The sequence below is a fragment of the Hemiscyllium ocellatum genome, chromosome 13 (assembly GCF_020745735.1).
Source record: "Hemiscyllium ocellatum isolate sHemOce1 chromosome 13, sHemOce1.pat.X.cur, whole genome shotgun sequence".
In the NCBI taxonomy this organism is placed as follows: Eukaryota; Metazoa; Chordata; class Chondrichthyes; order Orectolobiformes; family Hemiscylliidae; genus Hemiscyllium; species Hemiscyllium ocellatum.
In genome coordinates this window covers 66306112-66316308 of record NC_083413.1, presented here as the reverse complement: position 1 = coordinate 66316308, position 10197 = coordinate 66306112, and the positions used below count along the sequence as shown (strand labels likewise).

Below are 10197 nucleotides of genomic sequence, written 5' to 3'. Positions count from 1 at the left end.
ATCTTCAGTGGACTTCTGGGCGAAGCACTGATGATGATTCCTGCTTTCTATTTATATGTTTGGGATTCTTTGGGTTGGTGATGTCATTGCCTGTGGTGATGTAATTTCCTGTTTGTTTTCTCAACGGGTGGTAGCTGGGGTCTAAATCGATGTTTTTGTTGATAGAGTTCCAGTTGGAATGCCATGCTTCTAGGAATTCTTGTGTGTGTCTCTGTTTGGCTTGTCCTAGGATGGGTGTGTGGTCCCAGTCGAAAAGGTGTCCTTCCTTATCTGTATGTAGGGATACTAGTGAGAGTGTCACACACATCCACAAACGAAGCTGCATCAGATCATTATTTCGTTTTGTGGTTAGTTGATGTTCATGTATCCTGGTGGCTAGTTTTCTGCCTGTTCATCCAATGTAGTGTTTTTTACAGTCCTTGCACAGTATTTTGTAAATGACATTAATTTTGCTTGTTGTCTGTATAGGGTCTTTTACATTCATTAGCTACTGTTTTGGTGTGTTGGTAGGTTTGTGGTCTACCATGATGCCAAGGGGTATGAGTAGTCTGGCAGTCATTTTCAAGATGTCTTTGATGTAGGGGAGAGTGATTAGGGTTTCTGGATGTGTTTTGTCTGCTTGTTTGGGTTTGTTGCTGAGAAATCAGCGGACTGTGTTCATTGGGTACCCATTCTTTTTGAATACGCAGTATAAGTGATTTTCCCCTGCTCTGCATAGTTCCTCTGTGCTAAGTGTATGTTGGCTCATTGAAATAATGCTCTGATGCAGCTTCGTTTGTGGATGTGTGTGACACTCTCACTAGTATCCTTACATACAGAAAAGGAAGGACACCACTTCGACTGTGCCAACACATCCTTCTGAGGACAAGCCAAACAGGGACACACACGAGAATTCCTAGAAGCATGGCTTTCCAACTGGAACTCTATCAACAAACACATCAACCACCCCCTGGAGAAAACGAACAGGAAATGACGTCACCACAGGAAATGACATCACCAACCCAAAGAAACCCAAACATCTAAATAGAAAGCAGGAATCATGTACAGTGCTTCACCTGAGGCCCACTGAAGATGTTACCTAGCAGGGTGATGAAATGTCTGGAAATGAACCTTCCAGCTCAGTGGCTAAATCTACATCTAGAACCTCAACCTGAGCTATAAATCTTCTCAAAACTCACTAGAATATCATATAGGCACATCCTCCTGCTGGAACTAGAGAACAACAGGAGTGGGGCAATAACCAGCTGGTCACACTGGCTGATCACGCCAACAAACTAAGGGATGACTTGTTTTATTACTAAATGGTATTACATGCATGTTGTAAATCTACAATATATCATTGTTCCTGTTTTCAGCAGTCAATATTATCTCACAGATTTACAATTTGTCCTCTAACGGCATTGTGAATCAGGATGTGAAGGTGCCTGTGTTGGACTCGATTGAACAAGATCAAAAATCACACACCACCAGGTTTTAATTTAACTGTTGGATTATAACCTGGTGACTGGGATTTTTGACATTGTGAATCATTTATTCGTAGATATTATCACTGATACAAAGCTAGTTTATTTTAAGTTCACCGTAAAACAAGATTCGCAGTCGAGATATATGTCTCTGAAAAGTTAAGTATCTCAACAGAGCTGAAAGGATTTCCATCTTTAATATCCCGGGATGCAATGTAGCAAAGCCAAACAAGGGTCTCATCTGACAAATGCAGCAACAATCACCAAAATGAACAAGCTGATCACTGCTGGAGGAACAATGTGTTGCAATTTGCATCAGTGTTATCGACAGCGAACAGTAGAATAAATTGCCAGGGTCCAATAAGCAGAAGTAGTTGATGTTATATCTGTATAGATAGTAGGTCAGGTTATTGTAGAAGCTGCAATTTTGTCAGTGTGTGTGACAAATAAAAAATACTATTACATTCTCTGACAATGTACAAAATCCCCACAACAATGACCCTTATTCTGGAGCTCAGTTAAACTCAATTTCTTCCTTTTTAATTACTATATTCAGTAGCACTGAGCAGATAATGAACAGCATTTAGCTTGAACGAATCCTAGTAATATATGTGGCTTCAATAGCTCCATCACTCAGGTAGCATGTTTCTTCATTCCATTTTTCAATTGCTGTGTCTGAGAAAGTACATAAAATTCACATCAGCTCATTAGTTTTTGAAAACTAGTCAGAAACACATAATTATACAAGCTGATAAAATGCAGGCTTACAACTCTGGCCATTCAATGTACAAAAGATCAGGCATTACAGTTCTCTAATACATTCCTCTCTATTTGGTTAGTGGGGGAGAAGAATTGCATAAAATTTTAACAGTAGCATAGTTACAATGTGAAACTTGATTCCACAAATAGTATTTGAAGAGAATAGCATAGAAGTGTTTAAGTTAAGTTTTACCAGAGCTAGATAAAGAAATGAGGGGAGAAGGAGTATAACATTATGACAACAAGGTTAGATGCAGGGAGGCCTCATGTGGAGCATTAATACTAGTATGCAGGTATGCGGATTACCCTGATCATGGGTTCCTGTGCTTTATGTGCAATGCAATCTGGGTATTCTCTGTAAATTTATTTTCTATACTCAAAGAATTACAAGCTAAAAAGAATTAAGCCAGATAAAGAGAAATGCTTTTCCCTTGTTACAATATCAAAAATGAGAGACTATCATTATTAAAATTTGAGTTAGACCACTTATCAGGGAAACCCAGAACATTTATTCATGCAAATAATAGAAGAAATCTGAAATGTGCTAGTTAAAGGGATAACTAAAGCTTTTTTTTATTATGTAGCGGTATCGATTTTATTTCACCATTTTATGCTATTTGATCATGGAATCTGGAAGTCACAAGCTAGGCCAACGTTTGTTGCCCATCCCAAATTGCACGGGAGAAGGTGGTGATGAACTACCTCATTGAACTGCTGCAGTCCTTGCAGTGCAGGAACCCCCGCAGTGCCATTAGGAAGGATGTTCCAGTATGTTGACCCAGCAACAGCAAAGATCAGCAATATAGTTCCAAGATAGCATGCCTAGGAGGAGAACTTCCAGTATCAAGGTCTGCCCCATTTAACATATTAATAATGCCACACAACATGAAGGAAGGTATCCAATGTAAAAAAGGGACTTCATTTCACTAGGGTTGTGTGATGGTTTTACTGCCAATCCTGCCACAGGCAGATGCAATTGTGAAAGGTAGAATGGTGATGATCAAGTCAGGTAGGTTTCTCCCTCTTGTTGGTTCCTTCAACATCTGCTGTAAAGCTATTCTGTCCTATAGGACTCGATCACCTTGGTCAGTAGTGGTTCTGATGACCCACACTGGGTGATGGATGTTGACCTTGCCCAATTGAAGTATATTCATTGCCTTTGCCACTCTCTGTGTTTCTAAAATTGGTGTTCAACATTGAGGTGTGCTGAGGTGGTGTGGGAGGGGCGCAGGATAGGTACTAATCAGCATGATGTCTCCTTATCCCATTTTTGACTTGAAGCTATGAGAGTTCCTGAGGTCTGCTGTCACTATGAGTACTCTCTGGGCAACTCTCTCCTGACTGTATAACTGTGCTTAACACCTCTGGTGGGTTTGTCCTGCAGTGGAATAGGATATATCTAAGGATAGTGATGGCGATGATTGGGACATTGTTTGTGAGTTTGTATGGTTCTGTGGTTAAGATGATTTCAGGCTGTTGCTTCACCATTCTGTGGGGCAGTGCTCCAAATTTGGAGCCACCTGATCTTACAAAGGAGTACTTTGTGGAATCAACAAGGTTCATTCCCTATTTCTTCTCCAGTGCCTAGATCAATGACCAGTGGTCCATCCCGTCTCATTGATTTTTTTTAAACTTTGAAGCAGTTTGATACAACAGAGCAGCTTAGCAGCTCTGAGTCATCTGTATTTCTGTGGGTCTACAGTGAAATTTAGTTAGGCCAGGATTCCTTCCTACAGAGCATCTAAGGAAATAACTTGAAATGAAGTACAGATCATCCTTGATCAAACTGAACAGTATGGCAAGCTTGAAGGCCTGAATGTCTCCCATGCATTATCCTGTGGTCTAAATTTTGATGGGAGCTATGTTCTCCAACCTCTACAAAACGTCTGCTGTCCCACAGCCACATTATGCTGGAACATGACATGAATTGGCTAAAGGCAAACACACCACAGTAGACTATAAATTCTGGCTCTATATTCCTGGATCAAAATGGCAAAAACCTATTCAATGTGAGAAGTGGATAGTCCAGGCCCACAATTTGGGAACCTTTTAAACAGCATTTATAAATATTTAAGTGTATGAGCATTTGAACAATATTAATTTTAATACTGCCGGTCATGCACTTCATGTTCTTAATCTGCAAGAATAGAACATAGAACATTACAGCACAGTCCAGGCCCTTCGGCCCCCAATGTTGCACCGACCTGTGGAACCAATCTGAAGCCCATGCAACCTACACTATTCCATTCTTGTCCATATGCCTATCCAATGACCAATTAAATGCTTGTAAAGTTGGCGAGTCTATTGCTGTTGCAGGCTGTGTGTTCCATGTCCCTACTACTCCCTGAAGAAAGACACTACCTCTGACCTCTGTCCTATATCTATCACCCTTCAATTTAAAGCTATGTCCCCTCGTGCTAGCCATTACTATCCAAGGAAAAAGGCTCTCACTGTTCACCCTATCGAACTCTCTGATTGTCTTAAATGTCGCAAATAAGTCACCTCTTAACCTTCTTCTCTCTAACGAAAACAGCCTCAAGTCCCTCAGCCTTTCCTCATAAGACCTTCCCTCCATACCAGGCAACATCCTAGTAAATCACCTCTGGACCCTTTCCAAAGATTCCGCATCCTTTCTATAATGCAGTGACCACAACTGTATACAATACTCCAAGTGCGGCTGCACCAGAGTTTTGTACAGCTGCAACATGACCTCATGGCTCTGAAATTCAATGCCTCTACCAATAAAAGCTAACACAATGTGTGCTTTCTTAACAACCCTGTCAACCTGGGTGGCAACTTTCAAGGATCTATGTATATGGACACCGAAATCTCTCTGCACATCTACACTACCAAGAATCTTATCATTAGCTCAGTAAACTTTATTCCTGTTGCTCCTTCCAAAGTGAATCACCTCACACTTTTCCTCATTAAACTCCACTTTACCTCTCAGCCCAGCTCTGCAGCTTATCTATGTCCCTCTGTAACCTGCAGCATCCTTTGGCATTATCCACAAATCAACCAACCTTAGTATCATCCGCAAATTTACTAACCCATCCTTCTACACCCTCATTCAAGTCATTTATAAAGATGACAAACAGCAGTGGCCCCAAAACAGATCCTTGGGGTACACCAGTAGTAACTGAACTCCAGGATGAACATTTCCCACCAACCACCACCCTCAGAATTCTTTCAGCTCGCCAATTTCTGATCCAAATCTCTAAATCACCTTCAAACCCATGCCTCCATGGGCAACTTTATTAAATGCTTTTCTGAAATCAATATACGCCACATCAACCAGTTTATCCTAGTCCACCTGTTTGGTCACCTTCTCAAAGAACTCAATAAGGTTTGTGAGGCATGACCTACCCTTCACAAAACTGTGTTGACTATCAATCAACCTATTCCCTTCTAGATGATTATAAATCCTAACTCTTATAATCTTTTCCACCACTTTACCCACAACTGAATACAAAGTTTAGGTTATCATGACTTAATAATTATCATTAAAAATACAAATAAATAACTCTGATTTCTGGATTTTTGAAATGTATTATTTCAATGATTTAGAATGTACTTCAACACCAATATTAATATGAAATAATTAATTTGCCTAACTGTATATCTCTCAAATTTCTCTGGAGTTTTCCATCTATCCAGTTATTACTTCATTGCATGGAATGACAAATAAATATCCCTGAACTTCTGCTGAATCCTTATAGTTTTGTCAAATACTAGTTTGTACTTACTGTTTCCTTTATCACGGGTTGTTAGTTTTGCTATGTAGATAAATATAATTATAGCCAAACCAAAAAGCAATATAGTTGCAGTACTTATATAGGTGAAAAGTACCAAACCTGAAATAAATCAGAAATGCATTAAAGTTTGTCTCGCATTTAATGACTTAAATTGGCAGTTTAACTAATCTATGAAGTGATAAAATTAGTGTAAATTAAGTATAGGTTATTCATACACTAAGTATAAGTAGCAATAGATAGAGGCCAGTAAAGTGAATATTTCAGAAACTAATATTGTGCACTTGTTACATCAGTAATTTACTTCCGTTGTTTCCATATATAGATTCCAAGTCCAGGGAAAATAAAACAAGAGATTAACTCTACAACTATATGTTATTGTTTGTTTTAAAAGAAAGCTAATATCCATTTCAGTTGGAGCATAATGATGATGATTACATTTTACAGTGACATTGCTTGAATTGGGTTTATCTTTTCATAACGCTGTTGCTCAGGTTCTGGATGCAAAACGGATTCAAATATAAACCCAGCTGGCTCAAACAAAGGCTAATTGCTGGGGGATGTTCTTTGAATCAATAAACCTTTGGAAATGAGACAACAACATTGAGCTTTAAAAAAGAATACACAGAATATTACTACTTTTCTTCCTTTTTTATTTATATTTTCAAATCATTGAAATGTCGCTGCACATCCTTCAAATGATACTTTGCTTCCAGTGGAATCCCTCGATAGTGTTTGCACTTGATTATATTGATACCCCTACAGCCCCTTATGATGCTTGCTGCAAAACAATGACAGAGTTCTATTTGGTTTACTTTGCAATTTTTCATTCACATTTTTTACAAGCGGACCTTGAGCTATAGAGAGAGGCTGAGGGCTGACCTTTACAAGGTTTATAAAATCATGAGGGCATTGGATAAGGTAACTATTCAAGGTTTTTTCTTTGGTTTGGGGAGTCCAGAACTAGAAGACATAAGTTTAGGGTGAGAGGGGAAAGATATCAAAGGACTTAAGGGGCAATTTATTCACGCAGAGGGTGATGTGCGTATGGAATGAGCTGCCAGAGGAAGTGGTGGGGACTGGTACAATTGCAACACTTAAAAGGCATTTGGATGGTTTTATAAATAGGAAGGGTTTAGAGGGATATGGGCCAAGTGCTGGCGAATGGGACTAGATTAGGTTCGGATATCTGATCAGCATGGACCTAAAGGTCTGTTTCCATGCTGTACAACACTATGAATCTATGAGATCTATGCCTTTTTTAATACCTTTCTGTGGATACTTTCCAAAGCAGAAAATTGTAGGATATTTTTGAAAACACATGAATAATTAATAATAAACATTTAAAGTTTCATCACCAAATGTGTTTCATAACTTGATTTTATTTTGTCAACAACCAATGAAGACGTGACTTCAAAAATATTGTTAAGGAAAAATTAGTGCCTATGGATTCTGGCTAATCAATAACCACATCCTTATTGACAGGACAAAGAGTTTTCACGAATGATAACTTGAAAATATCGAAGGTATAATGTCCTAAGGTTGAACAAACAGTGTAAGGAAAGAGAAAATAACTTGCATTTATTCATCACATAGAGAAGTTCATGATTTTTTAAATGTAACTCATTTTTTCTAATCAACCTGTTTTGAGATGTTATTATATACTCTGGAGAAGGTGGGATTTGAACGGGTACACAGGTAGGAACACTACCACTGCACCGCAAGAGAGCCAAAGCTTGTGAATCCCCAAAATGACTCTCAATGAATTACTTCTGAAGGATTGCTACCATTGCAGTGTTGGAAAACAACCACTTTGCACTGAATAACAACTACAAACAGCAAAAAGAGAGGCAACCAAAAAATCTATTTCTGTAACAAAGGATGAAGGACTAATGCTCGTTGGAACTCTGGGAAAACTCAATTCCTGACCTTCATCAATTCCTGATCTTTCGTACCCAACTGAGCAGATTAAATATCTTATTGAATGCTTTCACTCCAATTGAATGAAGTTTGAAAGCACAACAATTTAATTTAGAGGTATGAAAGGTATAACTAAGCCAAGAATGACATGTATTTTTCCTTAACTAACGTAACATTTTCTAGAACTCATTTTAAAATAATCTGAGTTGAAAGTTGTTAGAGTCAAGTAACTGCATCACTGAACTATTAGTTACGTCGTGTTCGGTCAAGTTCAAAACTCTGAAGTGATTTCAAATAAACCTAATGGACTATAACCTGGTATGATGTGATTTAAGGTTTCATAAGTAGGTGAGACCTTGGGGCATCTTAAAAGCAAGGAAAATAATTCAAATTTGAGGTGATGTTGAACAATGTTCTGTGAGCACAGGGATGATGGATGAATGGAACATGCTGAAAATTACAATGCCAGTTGCAGAGTTTGAATGGGATTGCATTCTGCAGAGGTTGGAAAGGGAGAAGCTGGATTGGAGAATAGTCAAGTACTGTGTTAAGAATAGATTTTACAATCTCTTACCTTTAGAACTTTGGTCATTACACATCTCTAATGTCTGTTGGTCGCTGGTTGCATTGCTGATTGGATTTTGTACTACACACGTGTATTTGTCCTGCTCATGACCATGACTTATCACCAGTTCAGCTTCACCATCGATTCTATTGCTGGGTCCAGACTTGGGTTGTATTTCCCAGTATAATGCGACATTTGTTCCCTTGGAGACAGAGCAGCCCAGGCTGGCATTTTCAGTTGAACAATTTATTGTTATTAAAGGCTTGGAAACTGGCTCTAAAATAGAGACAACAATTAAGATGTGAATGGCAAGATGATAGCATTGGATGAATTTTGCCATTTACATATTGTGGAAAATAAATGATTGGCTATGTTTGAACAAAGTATACAAATCAGAAATATGTACAAATGGATTACTGGAAATATTTGGTCAATCACCCACACAAACAATAGCCAATGTTGTCAATACAGTCTGTATTACACCTCTCATTAATTCCATAAATCTCAACAGTTTAATGGGTTATTACAAAGGCCAGAAATGTACAACAGGCCCTGACTTGCAAAATGTTAATCCAAGTAATCTATTTCCACATGCTGGTGAATGTCCTATAAAAGTAAAATATCTGGAATGATGAGAAAAAGGCCCGCTGAGTGAAAATTCTGTCTTTCACTGTCTCTCTACTGTATTCCTAATCTCAGCTGAGATCCTGAATCAAGGCTGAGAACCTTCTCATTCAGTGAACATGCTATTACACTTTCCAGTAATTGTCACAGATTCACATTGAGTTTAAAACATTTATTTTAAAGTTATATAATCAAGTAACTTACCAAACACTTGCAAATCAAACTTTGTTATAGTTGTTTCCATCATTGGTGTATCACAGTAATTGATATGTATTTCATACAGTCCTGTGTCATTAATCTGTACTTTCTGCAGTGCCAGAGAGCCATTTTGGTGTATTTGCAGTCTTTTTTCATACAATGCATGTTTGTGAGATGTACCATTACTCCATGAAGCAAGTTTAGCATTAATTGGTAATTTTAATAGAAATTCTACTTCATACTGAGATCCACAATGGATAGGCAAAGGAAACAGAACCTGGTCACCCACAGTTGCATTAATGATGATTGTGGATATGGCTGAGCTCTCTGTTCCATACAGTATAAGCAAATTAAACACTGGAATAGAAAAATAAAACTACATTAAATTGATGAATGCCTATCTTACTGAACGGCCGTTAATTTAATAATTATATAAACCATTTACCTGAAAGCAGTGTGAGCATTTTCATATTGAAGAGACATTTATTTATGGTGCAGTACACCATTTGTTTTCCATGGTTTATCATGAAAGAATTTCATCTGAAGGAGTACAAAATAAATTTATTGATTAATTGCACAAAATTTCAATTTGAATCTAACTTTCACTCAATTGAAGTCTGTTAAGATATTTTGTTTTTAAATTAAAACCATCAGTGATGAGTACAAGTCATTGTGCGATACCACTAAGATTAAGAGAAGTAAGAGTCTGAGAATTTGAGAAGGAGTAATCAATTTTTACCAAGCATGGACTTTAAGACTAACAACTTCAGGAGGATGTGACAATTGGAAAGAAGCAGAGATGTACAGATCGGAGGAAAATGAGAAAGAACACTGCAGTTAAAGAGGATAGACAATGAAGAGGAGTCTTCCAAGGAGCAGGAGCAGATAGCTTAGAATACCAATCGTCAGTATGTTA

General features: G+C 38.0%; 1 protein-coding gene across 1 annotated transcript; it reads right to left on the bottom strand.

Moving 5' to 3' along the window:
- Positions 1 to 2046: 2046 nt before the first annotated feature.
- Positions 2047 to 9745, bottom strand: LOC132821351 (hepatic and glial cell adhesion molecule-like). Its single transcript, XM_060833935.1, has 5 exons — positions 9727 to 9745; positions 9288 to 9638; positions 8469 to 8735; positions 5969 to 6076; positions 2047 to 2138 (listed from the first exon to the last, which is right to left on the bottom strand). The coding sequence occupies exons 1-5, from the start codon at positions 9743 to 9745 to the stop codon at positions 2047 to 2049; spliced, it is 837 nt and encodes a 278-aa protein (XP_060689918.1).
- Positions 9746 to 10197: the final 452 nt, after the last annotated feature.

Bases quoted from the DNA above. Each gene is read 5' to 3' on its own strand.
- LOC132821351 (XM_060833935.1), bottom strand. The intron at 8,736-9,287 runs GTAAGTTACTTG...TCTCTATTTTAG, and splicing joins GTTTGATTTGCAAGTGTTTG to AGCCAGTTTCCAAGCCTTTA. The intron at 2,139-5,968 runs GTAAGTACAAAC...GTACTTTCTCAG, and splicing joins AACCCGTGATAAAGGAAACA to ACACAGCAATTGAAAAATGG.